This window comes from Sorex fumeus, unplaced genomic scaffold, assembly GCF_029834395.1.
Source record: "Sorex fumeus unplaced genomic scaffold, SorFum_2.1 ptg000019l, whole genome shotgun sequence".
Taxonomy (NCBI): Eukaryota; Metazoa; Chordata; class Mammalia; order Eulipotyphla; family Soricidae; genus Sorex; species Sorex fumeus.
In genome coordinates, this window is record NW_026606076.1 from 41982728 (window position 1) to 42008752 (window position 26025).

General features: G+C 55.7%; 1 protein-coding gene across 1 annotated transcript; it reads right to left on the reverse strand.

Annotated features, from left to right (window-relative positions):
• Positions 1-2732: 2732 nt before the first annotated feature.
• Positions 2733-25126, reverse strand: TIMD4 (T cell immunoglobulin and mucin domain containing 4). The gene is made up of 8 exons (XM_056113108.1): positions 25030-25126; positions 23479-23820; positions 19814-20146; positions 16128-16205; positions 10966-11003; positions 7965-8058; positions 6107-6146; positions 2733-4676 (listed from the first exon to the last, which is right to left on the reverse strand). The coding sequence occupies exons 1-8, from the start codon at positions 25085-25087 to the stop codon at positions 4595-4597; spliced, it is 1065 nt and encodes a 354-aa protein (XP_055969083.1). The 5' UTR covers positions 25088-25126; the 3' UTR covers positions 2733-4594.
• Between the last annotated feature and the right edge of the window lie 899 nt (positions 25127-26025).

Consider the following 26025-nt stretch of genomic DNA (forward strand, 5'->3'; position numbering starts at 1 on the left):
TAGCCATGAGCACGGAGCCAGGAGTCAGCTCCCCAGCACAGAGCCAGGAATCACCTCAGTTGAACCCACGTTGGCTGCGTGCAAGGCAGACGCCCTCCCGGCTGGATTATCTCTATGGCCCCTGAGAGTAGCGGAGTCCTTACAGGTACCCATTCAGAGGATCTTAGCCCTGCTGGGAGGGGCCCCAGGTGACAGCAGACAATGTGGGTGTCCCCTACCCCCACTCCCCCACTACCCTCCGCTGACTCGGGCAGTGCTCAGGGACTTGAAAGCTTCGGGAAGCTCCTCCCATCCCACCCTGCTCTGGTTCCCGTGTTATCCACTCAGAGTCTTATTTGTGTTAACCAGGGAAGCTGCAAGTGGAGAAATTGGCAGGGACCACCCTCCAACCCCCCACCAACCGCATGCCAGAAGCCACAGAGGGTTGGGGGGAAGGCAGACACCCCATTTCCAGGGCGCATGGTCGAAACGAGGGCAGCAGGAAACAGAGCTCTGGGTTCAAGCAGGTTGAGTTGACTGAGATGTGCAGGTGCCTGGCTTAGCCCAGAGGGGCCATCTGCTAGCCACACTGAGGCATGGAGCGGGAAGTGACGGGGTAAGGGGGACTCAGCCCATAGGAGCACCCCATGCCCCACAGCAGCCCAGGGCTGCAGTACCACTCCTTACTTGGAGCCTGGGACCCAGAGTCCGGGCGTAGGGAGCAGGAAAAGATGCTTTTCCCTACCTGGAACCTCTCACTTTAAAAATATATATATATTTATTTGCTTTTTTGGGTCACACCTGGTGATGCACAGGGGTTACTCCTGGCTCTGCACTCAGGAATTAGTCCTGGCGGTGCTCAGGGGTCCATATGGGATGCTGGGAATCGAACCTGGGTTGGCCGCGTGTAAGGCAAATGCCCTACCCGCTGTGCTATTGCTCCAGCCCCAACCTCTCCCTTTTTTGGCTGTGGACATGGAGGTGCAGATGGGTGGGGATGGACAGTCCACGGGGAAGAGACGGTCGCCAGGGTCCAGCTGGTGCATGACCCCATAGCAACCAGAGGTTAGAGGGGGTGGCAGTGTTTTAAGTGGGTGAGCAGCTTGTGATTTCTCAGATTCCGGGTGTAGGGCGAGAGCCATAGTCCAGCGGGGAGGGCGTTTGTCTTGCACACAGCCGACGCGGGTTTGATCCCCGGCACCCCATAGGGTCCCCCGGGCACTGTCAGGAATGATCCCTGAGTGCAGAGCCAGGAGTGAACCCTGAGCATCACCATTAGTGGTCCCCGAACAAAAATAAATAAAAATAAACCAAGGGATCCTTGAATCCCATTTCACGGAGGGGGTTCTGTCTTAACCATGTGGGTGCCCAAAGTGAAGAAGTCATTCTCCCAAGTGGTCCCCCAAGTTTTTTGAGTGGGAAAAATTGGGAGCACAGGAGGAAGGAACCACCAGATCATCACTCTCCCCGCAGCCAGACCCATCTCCTGGTCTCCAGGGTCATGCCTGGGGGCTTTGGGTCCAGGCAGCCTTGAGACCTTCCCCCATCCCTCGTGGGAGAGGGCGTCTGTGTCCCACCAGCCCAGGGGGGCAGCCGTCAAACCTCTCTCGGTGATGCTCAGGGGTTCCTCCTGGCTCTGCACGCAGGAATGTCTCCTGGCGGTGCTCAGGGGACCCTTGGGGATGCTGGGGATCGAACCCTGGTCAGCCGTGAGTACAACAAACGCCCTATCCGCTGTGCTATCACTCCAGCCCTGAGGATTTGCTCTTTGCCGCAGAAAGAAAGTCGCTCCTGGCCACTGCGAGGGTCCCTAAGTTATCATCAACCCTCTAGTCTCCAAAAAGAAAATTTCAGGAGGGGCTGAACCACTAATACAGCGGGGAGGGCGTTTGCCTTGCATGTGGCCAACCTGGGTTCCATCCCGGGCATCCCTTAGGGTCCCCCAAGCCTCACTTAGTAATTCCTGAGCACCGCCGGATGTGGCCCCAAAACAAACAAACAAAAAGTGGAGGGAGTCACAGAGGCTGTTCCCTGGAGACAGGCTTTATTTTATTTTTTTAAAAGAAAGCATCTTTTATATCTTTATTGGTCCATTACTTTAAATTGGGGTAAAGAAATCTTTTTAAATTTACGAATGCATAGTTTATCAAGCAATACAAATTCCTTTGCTTACTTCTCAATGTCCATAGTAAACAATGAACAGAATTTTTTTTTCTTTTTGGGTCACACCTGGCGATGCACAGGGGTTACTCCTGGCTCAGGAATTACCCCTGGCAGTGCTCAGGGGACAATATGGGATACTGGGAATCGAACCCGGGTCGGCCGCGTGCAAGGCAAACACCCTACCTGCTGTGCTATTGCTCCAGCCCCCTAACAGGATTTTTATACGCATATGAAAAGTCGACCAAACACTTGCACTGTCATCTAAAATGCAACAAAAAAACTTAAAAAAAAAAATTCAGGACTCAATGACAAGGAGAAGAAAGGGTGACATTCTCCCCCCCCTTTTTATAATTTTATTTATTGAATCACAGTAAGAGCAGTTACAAAGCTGAAGTCTCAGTCATACGATGAAACACCCGTTCCTTCACCAGTGCCCGTTTTCCACCACAAGAACCCCAGTATACCCCCATCCCACACCCTCCCCCTACCTGTGGGGCAGATGATTTCCACATTACTCTCTCTCTCTACTTTGATTACATTCAATATTTTGACACCAGACTCACCATTATTATTTGGGACTTTACCCCAACACTCAGATCTGCCGAAAAGCAACCGTAGAAAATTCGTTTTCTATTGCTGGTTATGAATAACATCTGATGTCATGCAGGGTGACATTTTTTGTAAAGTTTGGTAGTTTTGCAAAACAGAAACTACAACCTGTGAATAAACCACTTGCCCATCCACACACTTCCTGGAGAACTCTTTTTTTTTTTTTTTATTCTCACAGCTTTTGATTTGGCTTAACCGCAGCATGGAATAAAATACATAGAGGTCTGTATCCAACTCGGGGTTTTATTTTTCTTTTCACTGTAAAGAATGGTTTCTACAATGAAGAAACACTAGTTCATAATTTGGACAGGACCTAAGAAAAAGGGTGGGGGCTATTTTTAATCTCATTTTCAGTCATTAAAATACAAGTTAGAGGGGCCGGAGCGATAGCACAGCGGGTAGGGCGTTTGCCTTGCACGCAGCCGACCTGGGTTCAATCTCCAGCATCCCATATGGTCCCCCAAGCACCGCCAGGAGTGATTTCTGAGTGCAGAGCCAAGAGTGACCCCTGAGCATTGCTGGGTGTGACCCCCCCCAAAAAAAGTAAAAAAAAAAAAAATACAAGTTAGAAAGTGTGCTGGCGTTCGCTTTGACGGGAACAGACCAGAAGGACATTTTCTCACTGTGCATCTTCACTTCCGGGCATAGGACCAGGCCCAGAGCAGGGGATGGACGGGATGGACCACAACAGGACCAAAGCTGCCCCGGGTCAGCTGTCAAGAGGGGCCGATGAAGCTTCAGCTGCGACTGACTTGCTTTCTCCTGCCGATCGACATGTTTTATTTGTTAATAAGACCCCCATTTGTAACCTGCTTCCTTTTTCCCAGGTCCACACCGGGGTGAGAGTGATGCCCCATTTCCTCCTCTAACCAACTGTTGGGGTTGGTCCGAGCCTGTGAAGTAATCTAGCAAACAAACCGAGGGGGTAGACGGTTGTTTCCTGCTCTGACCCAGACCAGCTGGTGAGAGACGGGCTTTATTGCGGTGACACTCTGCCAGTCCCCCCTGTGACTTACCCATGCTCAGGCCTCCCCCACCTCCCGTCCCTCTCATGACCTTCCCACCCTTCTGTCCACACGGTGGGGGAGGGGGCATCCCCTAGGGGTGCGGCGTAGGTGTGATACCTCTCCCAGTCACTTCACCTCCATCTGAAGTGACTCTGATGCTCTCTAGAAGTGGGGTGCTCTGACTTCTGTCCAGAGGAGTGGGGACCCCCTTACCAGCCTGGCGCCCGCTCTGGGGTTCATGCCAGCTCCCCAGGAGAGAATTCGCACGCACCCCGTGAACGCCTGTCAAGACCCTCAAATAAGAAACAGAGACAATCAGAAGACTTCGGGGTCTTAAGAGGGGGAGTGAAGAGTCGGTGAGGGCGGGCAGGGGGGTGTCTCTGCATCACTGAGGGTGGGGCTGCCTGCCCCTGCGACACAGCCCAGGGGCCCAGGGCACGGGACTCCAAAAGACGCAAACGCAGATGAGGGTGGAGGAGAAATCAGAAACCGGAACCCGGAACAAGGTCTCATTTGAGCGACTGGGGTGCACATGGGTCAGAAAACCAGGTTCTGTGTCTGCCCCTGGCATCCAACGCAAAATATCTCATCGGTGAGATATGGCGGGGCTCAGATTCCAGGTGTCAGGAGGGTGTGAAGTGGGAGTGAGCTCCCCGTTCAGGGAGGCATTCAAGGATCACCAGGGGGAAGACGACCCGGCAGGCACACAATGGAGGGGACTGGAGCCCAGCGCAGAGAAGGAGCAGTCTCTCAAGTCCTTCCCACCCCCTCCAGGTCCTGCCCCAGGGGACCTGACACAGGGTGGGGTGGGGACTTCCCCCGGACAAAGCAGGTCTTCAGAGTGTGAATAAGCCATCCTCATCCTCATCCTCCCCTCTGCGCTGCATGCCGTTGAGGCCCCGCTTGCTCTCCTCCAGCCTGGAAAGAGAAGCACTGAGGCAGTGCTCGGAGGGGGCCTTGTGGACTCAGAGGGGAAACTGAGGCAGGGAGGATGAAGAAGGTATTTCTGAGTTTTTTTTTTTTTTAACAAGGAGCCCCTTGTCCAAAGTAGGACAAACTTGCAGGCTATCGAATATAGCCTGCCCACAGGGTAGAGTCTGGCAAACTCCCCATGGTGCACCAAATATGCCAAATACCAGTAACAATGATGGGTCTCATTCTCCTAAAGAGCCTTGAATATAATCTCAGGGCTAGGATGAAAGAGACGTTACTGGGGCCTGCTCGAGGCAATCGACGAATAACAGGATGATGAAATGAAATGAAAATGAAAGGAGCCCCTTAACAGATCTGGGAACAGACAGTGTAGGTGGCTGGGTGGTGTGGTGGGGTGGGGGGTTGGTGCAAATGTTGGGTGAGCACCAGGCCTGGGTTCAGCCCAAAGCCCTTCATTTCCTGGGACAAGGAGTGGGGGCTGGCCTGGGGTTGATCCTCGGCATCCCACAGGTTCCTCCGAGCACCACCAGGAGCGATCCCTGCGTGCAGAGCCAGGAGTAACCCCTGAGCATGGCCGGAAGTGGCCCCCAAACAAAAATAAAGCCAGTCCTGTCATTTCATTTCTTTCCCCTAAGTTAGAGAGCAGGACAGAGCCCCCAGTTCCTTTACAAGGAGCGTCCCTATCCTCAGAGGAGGTCACCCCATGGCGGATGAGTGTGTGTGTGTGTGTCGGGGGGGAAGGCGGGTGGACCCCTTCCCTGGGCCGCTGCTCTCTCCTCTCTCCTTCTGTTAAATGGCACCTCCGGGGGCCAGAGCAATAGCACAGTGGGCAGGGCATTTGTCTTGCATGTGGCTGACCTGGGTTCGATTCCCAGCATCCCATAGGGTCCCCTGAGCACCAGCAGGAGTAATTCCTGAGTGCAGAGCCAGGAGTAACCCCCGAGCATCACTGGGTGTGACCCCAAAAAACAAATAATAATAATAATAATAATAATAATAATAATAATAGCACTGTAGCACTGTTGTCCCATTGTTCATTGATTTGCTTGAGCAGGCACCAATAATGTCTCCATTTTGAGACTTGTTGTGACTGTTTTTGGCATCTCGAATACGCCACAGGGAGCTTGCCAGGCTCTGCCATGCAGGCAGGATACTCTCAGTAGCTTGCCGGGCTCTCCAAGAGGGACGGAGGAATCGAACCTGGGTCGGCCACATGCAAGGCAAATACCCTACCCGCTGTGCTATAATAATTAATAATAATAATAATAATCCCTAAAACTAAAGTGCCCCCTCCCTGCTGGCCAAGTGCATCATCCAAGCCTGGCCTGCACATGGGCATGAGGTTCTCCAAGCCAGACCCCCCCTCTTGTCCGCCCAGAACCGGGGGAGCCCCCAGACCCCCATCCTCCAGTCACCTGCTGTGTTTCTGGAAGCAGACGTTCTCTGTGATTTTCCCTGCAGAAACAAAGCCAGGTGCTGAGCAGGTGTGTGTTTGTGGGAGGGGAGGGGTGCCGGGGTGGAGGGTGTCCAGGTGGGGTTCTGGGAGATGGGATTGGGGGAGGATTGGAGAGTCCTGGGGAGACTTTCCCTCGGCCCCTGGAAGTGTCTCTGCTCTGCAGTGACATGCCTGGTGGCTGGGGCAGGCCGGGGGAGGGGGGAGGCTGGTGGTCAGGGGGGGCTGATTCCAGCTGGGCTCCGGGCCCACTCAGAGTTCCAAAGGCTCCCTGTGATTTCCTCCAGCTGACAGTGGAAGGCGGGCGCCACTTGGAGAAGGATCCGGGACGGGTCTTGGGGATGCCCAATAGGGCACTGGGTGGAGGGAGGGGGCCTCGGAGGGGCTTTCCCACCCAGGCTGCAGCCCTATGGCTCCTTGGGGATGTGTGCTCAGCACTCCTTTCTGGGACTAGCTGTCACTGTCACTGTCCTCCCGTTGTCATCAATTTGATCAAGCCAGTAACGTCTCCATTGTGAGACTTTGTTGTTACTGTGTTTGGCATATCAAATACGCCACGGGGAGCTTGCCAGGCTTTGCCATGCAGGCGAGATACTCTTGGTAGCTTGCTGGGCTCTCCGAGAGGGGTGGAAGAATCGAACCTGGGTCGGCCAGGTCGGCTGCGTGCAAGGCAAACGCCTTACCCACGGTGCTATCGCTCCAATCCTAGGACTGGCTATGAGATAAAATCAAGCCTCCTGCCTCCAAATAATAATAATAATAATAATAATAATAATAATAATAATAATAATAATTAGCAGCTGGAGGTACAGCAGGAAGGACACTTGCCCTCCATGAGTCCCCGGCATCCCATAGGACCCCTCCCCTCCGAGTCCCGCCAGGAGTGATCCCTGAGTGAGTACAGAGCCAGGAGGAAGGTCAGGGTGGTCCAAAAACAAAACAAACAAACGCAGTTGAGAATATGCAAGTTCTTCTGCTCAGGGCTCAGGGTCTGAGCCTGCAGGTGTCGGGGGGCGGAGAACGCTTGCTTCAGGGAGGGTTTAGGGTGGGATTGCTTCCCGGGGTCCTCTTGACGGGGGAAGGAGGCTAGGCCAGGCCCTTTGCTGTTGGAGGCAAGTCTGAGGTTCAGATATACCCAGAGCAACACCAGAGAGCCGGCTCAGAACAAGACCCCGGAGGGGCTGGAGCGATAGCACAGCGGGTAGGGCGTTTGCCTTGCACACAGCCGACCCGGGTTCGATCCCCGGCATCCCATGTGGTCCCCTGAGCACTGCCAGGAGTGATTCCTGAGTGCAGAGCCAGGAGGAACCCCTGAGCATTTCTGGGTGTGACCCAAAAAGGAAAAAAAAAAGAACAAGACCCCTGACCCCCTGCCCACAAAATGACCCCCTCCCTTCCTTTGTTTATCACCCCCCACCCATCTGCTGTAAGAGCACCCCGGAATCTCAGAATCTCATAGAGGGGCCAGAGCCTGAGCCTCTCTAGCACAGCAAGGAGGGCGTTTGCCTTGCACTCGGCCGTCCCGGGTTCGATCCCCAGCATCCCATATAGCCCCTCCCCTGAGTACCTCTAGGAGTGATTCCTGAGCACAGAGCCAGGAGTAACTTCTCTGGGTGTGGCCCAAAACAAAAACAACCTTTTGTAGAGATGGGGCTGGGTCCCCCTCCCCCGTCCCGGACAGGCCGAGCCCCCTACCTGGGCACGGAGTCGTGAGGGCACCGCGCGAACAGATAGGAAGTGGCACCCATCCCCTCAGTGGGGGTGGGGAGTCTCTGTAGCAGGGGCCCCCCACCCCCACCCCCAGGTCCCAGCCTCCTTACCTCGAAGGAGAACGACGAGCAAGATCAGGAAGAGCAGCAGGCCCACAGAGGGGACGATGACCATCAGCAGATCACGGTGGTCTGTCATTTGGATCTGGTGACAGGGCGGGGAGGAGAGGGTCTCCTCAGTGCCCAGCCGGCACCCCGGCAGCCCCTCACTGCCCCTGCCTCGCCCACCCTGTGTGCCTCCGAACCAAAGCATGGCCTGCCTAACAAACCAGAATTTATTGATTTCTTTAAGTTTCTTTAGTTGTTGTTGTTGTTGTTGTTGTTTGCTTTTTGGGTCACACCCGGCATCACACAGTGGTTCCTCCTGGTTCTGCACTCAGGAATTACTCCTGGCGGTGCTCATATGGAATGCTGGGAATCGAACCCGGGTCGGCCGCGTGCAAGGCAAACGCCCTACCCGCTGTGCTATCACTCCAGCCCCTGTTTAAATTTATTCTGCACTGTAGCACTGTCCTCCCGTTGTTCATCGATTTGCTCAAGCGGGCCCAGTAACATCATGAGACTTGTTACTGTGTTTGGCATATCGAATACACCACGGGGAGCTTGCCAGGCTTTGCCGTGTGGGCGAGATACTTAATAAATTTAAATTTACTACCCCTAGCAGTGCTCATGGCTGACTCCTGGCTTTGTGCTCAGGAATGACTCCTTGTGGAGGTTGGGAGACCCTATGGGGTGCCGGGGACCAAACCTGGATCAGCCCTGCGCAAGGCAAACGCCCTCCCAGCTGGACTATTGCTCGGATCCAGATTTGTTATTCTGGGGGGTGGGGATGACTCCTGGTGGTGCTCAGGGCTGACTCCTGGCTCTGTGCTCAGGGACCACTCCTGGCAGGGCTCAAGAGATCCTATGGGGTGTCAGGGATTGAACTCGGGTTGCTGTCTGCCCAGTGAGCGTCCTACCCACTGTCCTATCTCTCCAGACTCTCGATTTTTGGGGGGAGGAGGCAGCCTTGGTGGTGCTCAGGGCTTCCTCCTGGCTCTGTGCTCAGGGATCACTTCTGGCGGTGCTCGGGGGACCCTATGGGATGCTGGGAATCAAACCTGGGTTGGCCACGTGCAAGGCAAATGCCCTTCCCGCTGTGCTATCACTCCAACCCTCTCACACCTCTCACAGACCAGAATTTAAACACAGATCTACAAGCCTGCAGCAGGGGCTGGAGCCATAGGGCATTTGCCTTGCACGTGGCCAACCCGGGTTCGATTCCCAGCATCCCATAGGGTCCCCTGAGCACCGCCAGAAGTAATTCCTGAGTGCACAGCCAGGAGGAACCCCTGTGCATCGCTGGGTCTGACCCAAAAATAAAAAATAAATAAATATTTAAATAAATAAACAAATAAAAGCCTGCAGCACTACCCCACTGACCCAAATTTAGAAACCCTGAGTTTTCCAACATCTGAGCCCTGGGGTGTAGGCTGGAGGTGAGTACCCATCCTCTGCCCTACCACAACTCACATCCTGGCCTGGGCCCCCTGAACGTCCTTTCCTTTAGAAAAGAAATGAGAGAAAGTTGAAGATGGAACCAAATCTCCAGTATCTCATCTGCCATCTCTCCTGGGCACCTCGGAGCTTCCAGGGCTGCTAACATCAGCGTGTGACCCTGCAGGGGACAGGGAAGGAACCAGGAGGCCCCTGCCCCTCTGGGAAGCCGCCCAGCGATGAGATTTGCAGAAGTGGCAGGCCACAAAAATCACTTCCCTTACTAAATACTTGGGCCCTGGGCGAAACACACTTTTTAAACAAGCTGGCTGTGCCGACCTTTTATTATATTATATTTTATTTTATTTTAATTTTTGGTTTGAGGGCCACTCCTGACTGTGCTGGGGGCTGACTCCTGACTCAGTGCTCAGGGTTCACTCCTGGTGGGGTGTGTGTGGGGGAAGCTTGTGTGTGGGCTCAAATCAAGGTTGGCTATGTGCAAGGCAAGCACCTTAACCTCTGCACTTCCCCTTTTTTTGGGGGGGGGTTGTTTTGTTTGGGGAAGGAGGGTCACACACACTGATGGGTAAGTGCGGGTAAGGCGTTTGCCCCAGGCTGGGACCTGGGGGTGGGGGTGGGGGACCCCTGCTACAGAGATGCTCAGGGCTGACTCCTGGCTCTGCACTCAGGAATTACTCCTGTCGGGGCTCAGGGGACTTGATGGGGGGCTGGGGATCGAACCCGGGTCTGCGGTCTGCAAGACCAGCACCCTCCCCTCTGTGCTATGGGCTCCAGGCAGCCTCTACCTGTGCTCCAGCCCTGTTTGTTCTGTGCAAGCGGGTTTCCCCGGCTTGTGCTCACCGCACCCCACACACTTCCCGACACCCGAGCGTGGAGAATATAGTTGTACAGACAAGCCTTAATTTCTGGGGGATGTGGGGAGGTGTCAGCAACGGGATTGCAAGTCAGCTTTTTCAGCTTCCAAACCGACAGGGACTGGGGGTCAGAGCAATAATAGTCCAGCGCAGAGGGCACTTGCCTTGCACTGCTGCAGACCCGGGTTCGATCCCCAGCATCCCATAGGGTTGCCCCAAGCACTACCAGGAGTGATCTCTGAGTGCAGAGCCAAGAGGAAGCCCTGAGCATCGCCGGATGTGGCCCCAAAACAAAACCACCACAAAAAAATCATGAGGGACAGTCCCTGTTCTAAAGCGGAAGGGAGGGGGGAGGCGGGACTGGGGGCCCTTCTTTGGCATAATCGCTGCTGCCGGTCCCCTCGCTGGGGGGACCTGAGGGGGGACCCTCAAAAACCCAGAGTCCAAGCTGGGGACCGCGTGGGCTCTGCCAAAGCCCCCTGCCCCCCCCCCCCCCAGGAGGCACACAGAAATGCTACATCCTGGTCCTGCATGGGGCCAGACCAGAGTTTCCTGCCTTTTGCTTTCTGGAGCAGCTGCCTCTAGGGCAAGGCAGAGCTGGCTGCCCACTGTCCCTTGCCTGGACACACAGTGGCCCCCTCCCCCTCCCCCACTCTCTGCAAAACCTCCCCTGGGGTGTCCTGGAGCCCAAACATGCTCACCTCCTCCACTCCTGCTGGGCCCTGCGAGGTCTCTGAGGCTGAAACGGGAAATAAAAGGGTTAATTACTTTTCTCCTTGGAGATTCCTGTATCACTGTCATCCCATTGTTCATCGATTTACTCTAAAGGGCACCAGTCACGTCTTCATTTGTCCCAGCCCTGAGATTTTTTTTGCAGCCTCTCCTTACTCATCCTTCCCAATGGTGCCGTATTGGAGACTCCTTCAGGGTCAGGGGAATGAGACCCGTTATTGTTACTGGTTTTGGCATATTGAATATGCCACAGGGAGCTTGCCAGGCTCTGCCGTGCGGGTGGGGTACTCTCGGTAGCTTGCTGGGCTCTCTGAGAGGTATATATATATATATATATATATATATATATATATATAGAGAGAGAGAGAGAGAGAGAGAGAGAGAGAAATATACACATATTTCCCTCTATGATTTGTTGCCCCTCGGAAATAAGGGATTGAAAAATCTGCAGGGAATTTCAGAGGCTGGCTCTGATTTGTTTATTTAGGGGCCACACCCAGCAGTGGCCCGCAGGCAGTCTAGGGGTTGTCCTGGATTCCCTTTGACCATGCCATGAGCTCAGGCATCACTGCTGACCGGCTCAGGGAACCCTATGGGGTGCCGGGGGTCGAACCTGGGTGGTCTGCATGCAAGGCCAGCACCCTCCCAGCTGAACTATGGCCCTGGTCACAATCACATGCTTCGTCTTCGGACTATGCAATTAGCAAGTGAGACGCTGGGTTGGGGACTGAGTCTGGAGCTGGGGACAGGGTAATGCACCACCCAGTGGGGACAGACCCCCTGAGGGGGTGACAAAGGCCAGGTGGGAGGATGAGAGCACCAAGAAGGAAGTCCTGCAGAGTTGTCAGCTGCTGCCGGTCACAGGGAGAGAAGGTGACAGGAGCCATGCAGAGCAGATGACCTGGGGGAGGTGGTATAGCTCAGGATGTGTGTATCTGTGTGTCTGTGTGTGTGTGTGGTGGTACAACTCAGAGTGTGTGTATCTGTGTGTGTGTGGTACAACTCAGGGTGTGTGTGTGTGTGTGAGGTGGTACAGCTCAGGGTGTGTGTGCGTGAGGTGGCACAGCTCAGTGTGTGTGTGTGTGTGTGTGAGGTAGCACAGCTCAGGGTGTGTGTATGTGTGTGAGGTGGTACAGCTCAGGGTGCGTATGTGTGTGTAGTGGTACAGCTCAGGGTGTGTGTGAGGTGGTACAGCTCAGGGTGTGTGTGTATGTGTGGTGCAGCTCAGTGTGTGTGCATGTGTGTGTGTGAGGTGGTACTGCTCAGGGTGTGTGTATGTGTGTGTGTGAGGTGGTACAGCTCAGGGTGTGTATGTGTGAAGTGGTACAGCTCAGGATGTGTGTATGTGTGAAGTGGTACAGCTCAGGATGTGTGTGTGTGTGAAGTGGTACAGCTCAGGGTGTGTGTGTGGTGGTGCAGCTCAGTGTGTGTGTATGTGTGCGTGAGGTGGTACAGCTCAGGGTGTGTGTATGTGTGTGTGTGAGGTGGTACAGCTCGGGGTATGTGTGTGAGGTGGTACAGCTCAGGGTGTGTGTATGTGTGTGTGAGGTGGTACAGCTCAGGGTGTGTGTATGTGTGTGTGTGAGGTGGTACAGCTCGGGGTATGTGTGTGAGGTGGTACAGCTCAGGGTGTGTGTGTGTGAGGTGGTACAGCTCAGGGTGTGTGTGTGTGTGCGTGAGGTGGCACAGCTCAGGGTGTGTGTGTGTATGTGTGGTGCAGCTCAGTGTGTGTGTGTGTGTGTATGTGTGTGAGGTAGTACTGCTCAGGGTGTGTGTATGTGTGTGTGTGTGTGGTGGCACAGCTCAGGGTGTGTGTATGTGTGTGTGTGTGAGGTGGTACAGCTCAGGGTGTGTGTGAGTGTGTGATGGCACAGCTCAGGGTGTGTGTGTGTGAGGTGGTACAGCTCAGGGTGTGTGTGTGAGGTGGTACAGCTCAGGGTGTGTGTGTGTGTGGTGAGGTGGCACAGCTCAGGGTATGTGTGTGTATGTGTGGTGCAGCTCAGTGTGTGTGTGTGTATGTGTGTGAGGTAGTACTGCTCAGGGTGTGTGTATGTGTGTGTGTGTGGTGGCACAGCTCAGGGTGTGTGTATGTGTGTGTGAGGTGGTACAACTCAGGGTGTGTGTGTGTGTGTGATGGCACAGCTCAGGGTGTGTGTGTGTGAGGTGGTACAGCTCAGGATGTGTGTGTGAGGTGGTACAGCTCTGGGTGTGTGTGTGTATGTGCGGTGCAGCTCAGTGTGTGTGTATGTGTGTGTGTGAGGTGGTACTGCTCAGGGTGTGTGTATGTGTGTGTGTGTGGTGGTACAGCTCAGTGTGTGTATGTATGTGTGTGAGGTGGTACATCTCAGGGTGTGTGTGTGAGGTGGCACAGCTCAGGGTGTGTGTGTGTGAGGTGGTACAGCTCAGGGTATGTTTGTGTGTGTGTGGTGGTGCAGCTCAGTGTGTGTGTATGTGTGTGTGTGTAAGGTGGTACAGTTCAGGGTGTGTGTATGTGTGTGTGTGTGTGGTGGTACAGCTCGGGGTATGTGTGTGAGGTGGTACAGCTCAGGGTGTGTGTGCGTGAGGTGGTACAGCTCAGGGTGTGTGTGTGTGTGTCTGTGTGTGTGTGGTGGTACATCTCAGGGTGTGTGTGTGTGTGTGTGTGTGAGGTGGTACATATCAGGGTGTGTGTGTGTAGAGGTACAGCTCAGGGTGTGCGTGTGTCTGTGTGTGTGTGGTGGTACAGCTCACGGGGTGTGTGTTTGTATGTGTGTGTGAGAGAGAGAGAGGTGGCACAGCTCAGGTGTGTGTGTGTGAGGTGGTATAGCTCAGGATGTATGTGTATGTGTGTGTGAGGTGGTACAGCTCAGGGTGTGTGTATGTGTGTGTGTCTGTGTGTGTGTGAGGTGGTACAGCTCAGGGTGTGAGTGTGTGTGTGTATTTTTTTACGGAGCTGGGCCTCAGGCTGAGCAAATCACCCATCTGGGTTGTTACTAGCCGCTTGTGTTTGTGGTGCTGTGTGCGAGTGACCTCAGGACACGGCACCCCCCAGGGGGGCCCTGGGAACAAGCTAGGGGATGGCTGGGGGCCCTTTCACTTCCCGTTCCTCGCTGGCTATGGACATCTCGGGTGTATCTTAGGAGAAACGAAAACGCAACAACACGGGACAATCTTGACAGGAGCCACGTTCTTCCCACACCATTTCCCAGGCTGCCGCCCCTAAAGATGAGATTTTTCTAGAGGCCTGAAGGTGTTTCTTGGGAGGAAAATGCTGCCAGGTGCCCCTGGGTAGCGAGAGCTCTCAAGTCAGCTCACCCCAGGCTTGGCGTCTCTCGGCAAATGGGGGTCCCCGTGGGGTCACGCTCAGTCTGGGAGTTGGGGCAGACTAGGAAGGGCCCCGAGTCTCTAGTCCGGTCGCCTAAGTTCACTCACGCCCCAGTGCTGCGGGGCCTGGGTGACCCTGACCCTGATACCCCACACCCCAAGGAACCCCCCTACCCCATGATGGACAGTGTCCAACACGATCCAGTCCACCCAGCCTTGACTGTTAGCAGCGACCACGATTCTAATGTGTGCGGACACCCTTCACCCCCATGAAAAAATTGATACTTAGGCTGGAGCGCTAGCACGGCGGGGAGGGTGTTTGCCTTGCACGTGGCCAACCTGGGTTCGATTCCCAGCATTCCATAGGGTTCCCCCAAGCACTGCCTGAGTGGTGCCGAGTAATTTCTGATTGCAGAGCCAGGAGTAACCCCTGTGCATTGCCGGGTGTGACCCAAAAATAAAATGATACTCCCCACCTCCCCCAGTGAGAATTTTCCAAGTCTGGTCTCAGGATGCTCAGGGGTATGGAGTGAAGGGTCTCGCCTTCCAGAATCTCAGCTTGGGGGATGAGTGTGGGGGCACCACACCAAGGAATCCTGCTTGGGAGGGGAGGGCGTGATGGGGGTGGGGCTCCCTGAGATTTTTGTCTCCAACCAGACAAGTGAAATGAGGCCGGAGTGTGTGGGAAGCAGACGCGGGAGGCCAAGCCACTACCGGCTCTCCTGAGGGGCTGTAAACAGGACACCTTTCCTGGGTACCCCTCATTCAACAAACACTGGAGGGGCCGGAGCGATAGTCCAGTGGGGAGGGTGCTTGCCTTGCATGCAGCTGACCTGGGTTCCATCCCCGGTGTCCTATAGGAGATCCTGAGCACCGCCAGGACTCGGGCCTGAACACTGCTGGGTGTGACCCCCAAAACAAGTAAACAAAACCCAAATAACTCAAGTGAACTGGGGTGAACTCAACAAAAACCGCAGTTCCTTTCCAGATACACAGGCCAAAGCAATTCACACAGGACAGATTGGCAGAGCCCTGCAGAGCAGACAGGGTACAGGGGTGCAGTAGTGTGGGGGTGCAGGGGTGCGAGGTGCAGGAGTGCAGGGGTGCGGAGTGCAGGGGTGCGGGATGCAGGGGTGTGGGGTGCAGGGGTGCAGGATGCATGGTACAGGGGTGCGGGGTACAGGGGTGAGGGATGCAGGGGTGGGGGGCGCAGGGTACAGGAGTGCGGAATGCGGGGTGTAGGGGTGCAGAGGTGCAGGGGTGCGGGGTGCAGGGGTGCAGGATGCAGGGTACAGGGGTGCAGGGTGCAGGGGTGCAGGGGTGAGGGATGCAGGGGTGCGGGGCGCAGGGGTGCAAGATGCAGGGTACAGGAGTGCGAAGTGCAGGGGTGTAGGGGTGTGGGGTGCAGGGGTGCAAAGTGCAGGGGGTGCAGGGATGCAGGGGTGCAGGAGTGTGGGGTGCAGGGATGCAGGGATGCAGGGATGTGGGGTGCAGGGGTGCAGGGGTGTGGGGTGCAGGGGTGCAGGGGTGTGGGGTGCAGGGATGCAGGGATGCAGGGATGTGGGGTGCAGGGGTGCAGGGGTGTGGGGTGCAGGGGTGCAGGGGTGCGGAGTGCAGGGGTGTAGGGGTGTGGGGTTCAGGGGTGCAAGGTGCAGGGGTGCAGGGTGCGGGGTGCGGGGGTGCGGGGCCTCTGGAGCAGGGCCAGGCCAGGCCACGTGGGCCTCCTCCTCTCTTTCCTGGGAGGCACCAAACCCCAAAACCAGCTGGCAGATGGCAGAGACCCCCCAATACAGCCCCACCTCCTGCCCCTCCCCTGCCCTCACCTTACCTCCTGCCCCATGGGACACATGGCTCACGTCCAGCGTGGCTGTCCCCGGTCCGGACGGAAGAACTGAAGTTTGGGACTCTGGGGACGGACGAGGAAGAGAACAGAGAACGTCCATCTCTGTGGCCCAGCGCTTGGCCGTGAGCCCCAGGACTCACCGTCCCCACTTCCCACTTTGGCCAAACAGACACCGGGGCGCTGAGCCATGGTCTCCGGAGCTCACGGACGATGACTTTATTAGTCCCCCCTCCCCCGGCCCCAGGAGGAAACGAAAGCCAGAGAGGTGTGGTAACTTCCCCAGGGTCACGCAGCAGGTCAGCCCAGGAGGGCAGATGCCCGGCAGTGTGAGCTGGGAGAACAGAACAGCTAAAGCCTGTGGGTGCAGGTGATCCCCCCAATACTGATCTTCCTGCCCCTGGGGGCCTGTCTACAGCGGCGAGAGTCCCTGCCACTGCTACCACCAGAGAGCACGGCTTTGCACACTCGTTCACACAGCACGGGATACCTGAGCCTTTGCACACCCACACAGCAGGCACTGAGGCCTTTGCACACTCACTACAGGCATCGAGGCCTTTGCATACTTGTTGCAGGCACTGAGGCCTTTGCACACTCACTGCAGGCACTGAGGCCTTTGCACACTCGCCCACACGGCAAGCACTCACCGAGGCCTCTGCATGTCCCCAGGGACAAGGCTCTATGTGATCACATGGTATTTGGGGCCCCCAGGTCTGGGCCTTGGGAGCCGGGTTGGCCGCCACCTGGCAGGTCGGCAGGCGTGGAGTCAGCTGCCTTGCAGAGCCGGGAGCAGCCCTGGGGGTCTCACGGGGGAGGCTGCGGCATAGGGCCAGGGGACAGTCACATCCCAGATGGGCCACTGCAGAGGGCTGCGGGCGTGTGTCCACTCTGCTCCCTGCTGGTCAGACACACAGGACACCCAGACACCCCCTTTCCCAGGGTCCCATCTGTCCTTGGACCAGAACCCCACACGCTGACCCCCTCCTGCACGCACCCCTGGAGGGGAGAGAGGCCATGCCCGGGGCTCCGGAAGTGGCAGCTGAGGGGATCTGTGGGCGCCCAGGGGTAGGGGCCATCTCTGCTCCGGGAAGAGAAGAGCAGGCAGCGTGAGACGGCCAAGACCACCACGAGGGAGGATGGGGTAGGGGGCTCCTCCCTTACGCTTCCTCTGGCCAACCTCAGAGATGCTACGTACATCCATGACCGGTAACTGCATGGACTGTATTGATGACTGTGGCAAGTTTGCGATCGTGCCAGCAGTTCTAGGTAAGTAGAGACGGTGGACCTCCAACACAGAGCGACTCACTAGGGTTCTAGTGCTTAACCTCATCCCCAGCTCTCAAATGTTACTTATTAATTTTTTTCCTTTTATTCGTGGGGTCACACTGGCAGTGCTCAGAGCTGATTCCCAGTGAAGCTCAGGAAACTCTAAGGGTTGCTGGGGACGGAACCGGGTCAGCCACATGCAAGGCAATTAGTCACCCTCCCCGCGCTATGTGGAGTTCTCTGGGCCCCAAATGCTGCCTTTGAAGACGGCTATTTGCAAGGGCAAAGGTTCATAGAAATGTAACCCCAGTAACTCAGCTGTCCCATGGCCTGGTCCCTGCAGAGTGCGTTTGGGGGCTGGAGCGATAGCACAGCGGGAGGGCATTTGCCTTGCATGCAGCCAACCTGGGTTCGATCCCCGGCATCCCATAGGGTCTCCCGAGCACCGCCAGGAGTAATTCCTGAGTGCAGAGCCAGGAGGAACCCCTGCGCATCACCGGGTATGACCCAAAGAGAAAAAAAAAAGAGTGTGTGTGTTTGTGGGGCGTACAAGGGGACAGTGGGCAGCCCCTCTTAGGGTCCTTTCTCCTTGTGGCCCCTCAGAGATAGAGCTGGCACAGGGGTCTGGGGGAGGCAGGGCAGTGGGATGAGCAACCCAGCAGGGCAGAAGGTGAGACCGGGACTAAGAAGAACAAAGTGGGGGCTGGAGCGATAGCACAACGGATAGGGCATTTGCCTGGCTGACCCGGGTTCAAATCCCAGCATCCCATATGGTCCCCCCTGAGCACTGCCAGGAGTAGTTGCTGAGTGCATGAGCCAGGAGTAACCCCTGAGCATTGCCAGGTGTGATCCAAAAAGCAAAAAAAAAAAAAAAAAGAACAAAGTCGGGGAGTAAGGCAGGGGCCTTGCTTCAAACCCCTCTGCCATCTGAGATGGTGTCAGCAGGTGGGTGGGAACCAGGGGTGACCGGGAGTGACCTCCCCTGCTGGGTCAATGGCCACATCTGGGCAACTGGAGAACCCGCAAAGGCTGAGTGTGCAGAAGCGAGAGATGAAGCCACGTGGCCACACGCAGATGTGGGGCCCAAGGCAAGAGAAGGGACGAAGCCCAGCCCACGCCAACCCGTGGCCGTTCCCACAGAACCGGGGTCCCCAGGGGAGAGGTGAAGTGGGGAGGTGACTGAGGGACGGGGGGTAGGAATAGTGGACTTGGGGAGGGTAGTGACCTGCCTCTGAAGAGGTAGAGACCCATACCCCGGAAATACACCGGGCCTCGTGAACCCACTTTTGCTCCGTTTTCAAAAGGCCGAATTCACAGATGCACCCAAGGGACTCATCACCACAGAACCGAGAAACTCAAGTTGGGGCCAGAGCCATAGCACAGTGGGAAGGGCGTTTGCCCTGCACACGGCCAACCTGGGTTTGATCCCCGGCATCCTTTAGGGTCCCCCAAGCCCCGCCAGGAGTGATCCCTGCGTGCAGAGTCAGGGGGGTAAGTCCTGAACATCGCTGGAGGTGGCCCCAAATCAAAAAAAAAATAAAAAAGAAGGAGGGAAGGAAGAGAGGGAAAGAAAGAAAGAAAGAAAGAAAGAAAGAAAGAAAGAAAGAAAGAAAGAAAGAAAGGTAGGCCAGAATGATAGTACATAGTGATGTCTGAGTTCCAGATGTCCCTAAGGGAGGAAATTGAGTCATAGCACAGTAGGGAGGATGCTTGCTTTGAAACACTGTCGAGCCAGGTTCGATCCCTGGCACCCTATAGGGTCCCCCAAGCCCTACCAGGAGTGATTCCTGAGTGCAGAGCCAGGAGTAAGTCCTGAGCATCGCCAGGTGTGAAAGTCCCCCCGAAAAAAAAGAAAAGAAAAGAAAGAGGGAGAGGGAGAGGAGGAGGGAGGAAAGAAAGGGGGAAAGAGGGAGGGAAAGAAAAGAAAGAAAGAAAGAAAGAAAGAAAGAAAGAAAGAAAGAAAGAAAGAAAGGAAGGAAGGAAGGAAGGAAGGAAGAAAGAAAGAAAGAAAGAAAAAGAAAGAAAGAGAGGAGAGAGAGGCAAGTGATGAACCCACACAGCACCTGCCCCTTCCTGGATGAACTGTGGGTTCCCCGAGTTTCATGTGGAGACCCTCCCCTACGCCGCTCCCCCACCCAGGATGTGCCTGTATTTGAAGACAGAGCCTGGAAGGGAAGGGGAGACCCAGGTACCAGGAGGGGGTGGGATGGACCCTAACCCATCCACCTGAGAAGTTGGGGCCCAGAGCACACGAGCTTCGAGACAAGAAGCCCACCTTGGGCGGGGGAGGTGCTCTCCTGTCTGGGGTACCCTGCATCGGTGTACGTGGTGCCTTCTGTGGCTGGCTCCGTGGTACCCAGGACCCTCCCACACCAGAGTAAAGCCAACACAGGGGACCTCAGACGAACCTGCATTGGTATACGTGGTGGTGCCTTCCATGGCCGGCTCCATGGTCAGCTCTGTAGCAAGGGTCAAGGACGTAGCTGGCTCCGTGGCAAGGGTCGGGAACATGGCCAGCTCCGTGGTGAGTGTCGGGGATGTGGCTGGCAGGGAGCTCTCTGTGTTCAGGGGACAGGTGGTCACCGCGGCGGGGGCCCACGTGCTGGCTTGCGGCGGGGCTGTGGTGGTGATTTCGGGGGTGGGCGCCCCGGTGGTGGAAAGCAGAGGTGTGCTAGAGGTCCAGGCCTTGGTCGTGGTGATCGTGGTGGTCCTCGGCTGGAGGGTCGTGCGTGGCACCTGGGCTGGAACCGGCAGGCAGGGGAGACGCTTGGTTACCAAGTGCAGTGGTGTGTGGGGGGGTGGGTTGGAGACCCCCCCAAGGGACATCTCTTTGCTTTCTGCTTGTCATTGATTTGGGGCCACACTCAGCTGTACTTGAAACTTCCTCCCAACTCAGGGATCACTCCTGGCGGTGCTCGGGGGGCCCTAGGGGACACCAGGGATTGAACCCGGGTCAGCAGCGTTTCAAAGCAAGCGTCCTCCCTGCTGTGCTATGGCCCAGCCTCCCTTCTCCCTCAGGGACATCCAGGACTCATCTCTCTCTCTCTCTCTCTCTCTCTCTCTCTCTCTCTCTCTCTCTCTCTCTCTCTCTCCCCCCCCCCCTTCTCTTTCTCTCTCCCCATCCACTGCCCTGGTCTCGGCTGCTTACAGTAGCCCAGGACACAGCCCACAGGAGGGCACGTCCATTCTAGCTGGACAGACTGGCCCAGGATGCAGGGACCTTAACGGGCTGAGCCAGTGTTCTGCCCACAGGAGAGCCAACTTCCATTTCTGTGTGTTTGGCTTGGGGGGGGGTTCTCACCCAGCAGTGCTCAGGACTTCCTCTTGGCTCTGCACTCAGGGGTCACTCCTGGCGGGCTCCAGGGAATTGAACCCGGTTCGGTCGCATGGAAGGTAAGCGCCCTCCCACTGTGCTACACCTCCAGCCACAGTTCAATCCCCAGCTTCCCATAGGGTCCGGTGAGCACCGCCAAGAGTTTTGGACTCAATTCCTGGCATATCAAGGTCCCCTGAGCATCACAAAGAAGGACCATGAGCACAGAGCCAGGAGGAAGCTCTGAGCACTGTGGGTGTGCCCCCCAAAAAACAACCAAAAAAAAAAAAAAACAAACCATCATATATATACACATATATATACATACATATATATATATATCACTGTCACTGTCCTCCCGTTGTTCATCGATTTGCTCGAGCGGGCCCAGTAACATCATGAGACTTGTTACTGTGTTTAGCATATGGAATATGTCACGGGTAGCTTGCCAGGCGGACGAGATACTCTCAGTAGCTTTCTCAGTAGCTTGCCGGGCTCTCCGAAAGGAGCAGAGGAATCGAACTCGGGTCGGCCATGTTGGCTGCGTGCAAGGCAAATGCCCTACGGCTGTGCTATCGCTCCAGCCCCATATATATATATATATATATATATATATATATATATATATACATATATATATATATTTAGTGAGGTACAGTTACAGACTTACAAACTTTCGTGCTTACATTTCAGTCATATAATGATCAAGTACCCAACACTCCGTCAGTGCCCCGTTCTCCACCACCAATGTTCCCAGTAATTCCTCCCCCCATCCCCCACCCCACCCCATCCACCCCCACCAGCCACCTCTGTGGCAGACACATTCCCTTTTACTCTCTCCTTTAGGGTGTTGTGGTTTGCAATACAGGTACTAAGTGGCCATCATGTTTGGTCCATAGTCTACTTTCAGCCCGCATCTCCCATCCCGAGCGAACCCTCCAAGTATCCTTTACTTGGTGGTCCCTTCTCTATCTGAGCAGCCTCAATGATCCCCCAGCATGTGAGGCCGGCTTCCAAGCCATAGAGCAATCCTTCTGGTCCTTATCTCTACTACCCTTAACCATATACATTTTATGCCAACAAGCGGTCCTTTGAGTCCAGTGGTCATCAGCCCCCCATGACCCAACAGACACCCCCTCTCTCTTAAATGTGCCACATCACCATGACCTCTACGGGGTCAGACTCGAGGCGAGTGTCAGGGAACTTAGCACAGGCCCCAGAAAGTACTGAGGTCAGCCAACCTTCTAGAAAAGGACGATCGTGAGGGGCTGCAGACCCGTTTTCAACAATCACAAAGAACGTCTTTGCCAACTTGGAGCCATCGATGTGGTTGGTGGGAAAATAGGGCAACCCCGGCCCAAGCGAGAGTAGTGCGGGGAGGGGGGACACACAGCCGACTCGGGTTCCATTCTGAGCACCACTAAGAATGACTCCTGAGCTGGGAGTAAGCCCAGGTGTGACCCCAAATCAAAACAATAACAAAAAAAACAGTTTCAATTTTTTTCTTTTTTCTTTTTTTTTTTTTTTGTCACACCCAGTAATGCTCAGAGGTTCCTCCTGGCTCTGCACTCAGGAATTACTCCAGGTGGTGCTCGGGGGACCCTATGGGATGCTGGGCATCGAACATGGGTCGGTCATGTGCCCTACCTGCTGTGCTATCGCTCCAGCCCCGAAAGAACAGTTTCGAGAGTGGGCAGGGAGGATTAAGACTCTGGACAAGTTGGGGGCCAGAGTGATAGCACAGCAGAGAGGGTGCTTGCTTTGCACACGACTGACCAGGGTTCGATCCCCGACATCCCATAGGGTCCCCTGAGTACAGCCAGGAGTGATTCCTGAGTGCAGAGTCAGGAATGACAGACCTGTGAGCATCATCGGGTATAATCCAAGAAGCCAAAAAAAAAAAATCATATAACGGAAACCCAAGCACAAAAATTTGTAAATCTACAACTGTACCTCATGGTGTTTCACTAAAAAAAAAAAAAAAAAAAAAAAAAGGATGTTTTTGTCACACTGTCACTGTCCTCCCGTTGTTCATCGATTTGCTTGAGCGGGCCCAGTAATGTCTCCATCGTGAGACTTTGTTGTTACTGTGTTTGGCATATGAAATACGTCCCGAGTAACTTGCCAGGCTTTTCTGTGCGGACGAGATACTCTCAATAGCGTGCCGGGCTCTCCGAGAGGGGCGGAGGAATCGAACTCGGGTCGGCTATGTTGGCTGCGTGCAAGGCAAACACCCTACCCGCTGTGCTATCACACATATTCTTTATTTCTGTTCTTATTAAATTTTGTTCTGCGAACATATTCTATAAATTCTCTATTGCTTAGATTTTGTTAAGGTTCACTTCGTGGCTAATTATGAAACCAATTTATCTAGATGTTCCTTAACAAAAAGAAACAGTCATTGAAAAGAAAATCCTGTTATTCTTTTAATTCTAAAAAATGAATATTGTATGTGGAAAGCATTCAGGACTCTTGGTCTATCTCTCTCTTTTTTTTTCCTTTTGGTGGGGGGCACACTCAGTGATGCTCAAGGCTTCCTCCCAGCTCTGCACTCAGGAATTACTCCTGGCGGTGCTCGGGGGACCCTATGGGATGCTGGGATCAAACCCAGGTTGGTCACGTGCAAGGCAAATGCCCTCCCCACTGGACTATGGCTCCCACCTTTTTTTTTCCCCTTAATCCTCCCGGCATCCCTGCCTCAGGTCTGGCTCCTCTGAATCTTGGTCCCTAGCCTCCCCCTGCACCCCGGGGTCCCCTCACCCTTCTTCAGCTGCAGCCGGATGTTCCTCTTGATGTCATTGAACCAGCCGGGCACCTCGATGCGGCAGCAGTACACGCTACTGTCACTCACCCGGGTGTTGGAGATGGTCAGGGACACGTTGCCCCGCGAGATGGGGCCCTGGAGGCTGTAGCGGGAGGAGGTCCTGGAGAGCATGCGTGTGCCATCCGTGTGCACCAGCTCGTTCTTGCACTTGGATTTGGGACACGCGCCCTTGCCCCAGCACATGCTGTTGCTTAGTGGGGACCAGGACGGGTGCTGGCAGGGCAGTTTCACGGCCTGGCCCAGGTACCCAGTGACCACCGTCGCAGGGTCGGCGGAAGCTGCAGAGACAAGAGGGGACAGGTGTGTCCTGTCAGCTCCGCGGTGGGTGGTGAAATGCCATGGAGTCCCGGGAGGTGGGGGCTGGGGGGGGGGGGACACCTAGTGGTGCTCAGGGGTTTCCTCCTGGCTATGTGCTCAGGAGTGCTCCCTTGGCCAGTGCTCAGAGGGGCTGATACCATGCTGGGGATGAAACCAGAGTTGGCAGGGCTGGAGTAATAGCACAGCAGGGAGAGTGCTTGCCTTGCATATGGCCGACCCAGGTTCGATCCCCAGCATCCCATAAGGTCCCCCAAGCACCACCAGGAGTGATTCCTGAGTGCAGAGCCAGGAGTAAACCCTGAGTATTGCCGGGAGTGATCCCCCAAAAAAAAGACAAAGAAAAAGAAAAGAAATCAGAGTTAGCATCTTTGGGGCCAAAACGATAGTCCGGCAGGGAGGGCGTTTTGCCTTGCACGTGGCTGACTGGATTCCATCCCAGCATCCCATAGGCTCCCCCAAGCACCACCAGGAGTGATTCCTGAGTGCAGAGCCAGGAGTCACCCTTGAGAATGATCAGGTGTGACCCCCCAAAAGTCGAAGAAAACCCAAGAGAGAGGAGCGAAGCTCTGCAAAGGGAGCCACGGAATCCAACTGCGGCACCCCAAAGGGACCCCAGGCACTGCTGGGAATGGCCTCCCCTCCCCCACAAAAATACCAAGCCCCCTATGGCCGGAGCGATCGCACAGCGGGGAGGGCGCTTGCCTTGCACACGGCCAACCCAAGTTCGATCCCCCACATCCCAGAGTGCCACCAGGAGTGACCCCTGAGTGCAAGCCCCGTCAGGTGTGTTTCCCATCTTAAAAAAAAGGGGGCTCCAGACTCCAATAAATTTCTTCCAAGAGCCCCCTGCCCACGCCCCCCCCCCCCCCACCGCAGCTCTGCCCGGTCATAACATCCGTGTGGCTGTTTCTCTTCCCACTTCACCAAACCCCTGATTTCTGGATGTCCACGGAACTGGCTTCCCTCTCCCATTGACCCCCATATAATCGCTTCACAACCCCCTCCCCAAGCCAGGCCAGTCTCAGAAGGCTAAGACCCCCCTCCCCAAGAAGCCGGTCTAGGGGGTCCTAGAAAGTCAGCGTTACTGCTTCCCGAGTCCCTCCGGCTGGGGCTGAGACTGGGGGTGGGAGTTGGGGGGGGGGCACCGGGACACCCCGGCCGGCACTTACACAGGTGAAAACGCCCAAGCTCCACCAGTAGCCAGAGGAGGAGATGGAACCGGGGCATGTTGAGGGTGAGCAGCAAAATCCGGCAGATCCGCAGGTTTGTCCGTCTGTCTCTCTCCAGCTGTCCGGTTCAAGCCTATTTCTTATACCTCACTGAATGCTGATGGGGCAAGAGCTGGAGTTTCGCTTCTCGTTTTCACTCCGTGCCTTCCCTCTCCCCTCCGGGGTCCATGTCCTCCTGGGAGGACCACGCGGGCACACGGAGGGACAAAACGGGACCAGGCCTGGGGGTCGGGGGTCCCTCCCTGCCTGCACTCCAGCACCTGCCCGCACACGCCCCTAATTCTGAGGCAGCTTGTTGAGGGAAGGCATTTCTCTCTCCCCTTCCCCTCCCCCCGCCCAGTTTGGGGTCCCCCCCCCCACTCTGCGTTTCCCCCTCACCCGGATCACGGGGAACCAATGGCCGAGAGCTAAGGGGTCAGCGACACATGGGAGCCTCCCCCACATACTTTCTCACTGACAGCTGCCCGGGCACTGTGAGACCCAGGAACGGAACTGTGTCTCAGCAAACAGGGGGTGGCCGGAGGGGGTGGCGGGTGGGGGATGGGGGATGAACATTATTTGGGAGCCCTCCCCCACCCCCCAAAAATATCAGAAGGTAGGAGCCGGGGAGAGAGGGCTACGGGGAGCGCACGCTGCCGGCTCGGGTTCCAGGAGGATCCCTGGGCTCAGAGCCAGCAGCAAGCCCTGAGCACCACCAGGTGTGGACCCCAACGCAAAACGAAAAGAAATGAACACGGGAAGGCAGAGCTGCCCTCGGCCACCAGGGAGCAGACACAGAGGGGGGTCCTGGAGTCAGCCCGGGCCCCTGGGAGTGGGGAAGCAGCAAATGAAGCCCACAGATCAGAAACTCCTGCTTAGGGACTCGGAGTGCCAGGAGTCCCGGCTTCGGGGCCAACCACAGCCATGCTCCCCAAACGCCCCTCAGGCTGATTTCTT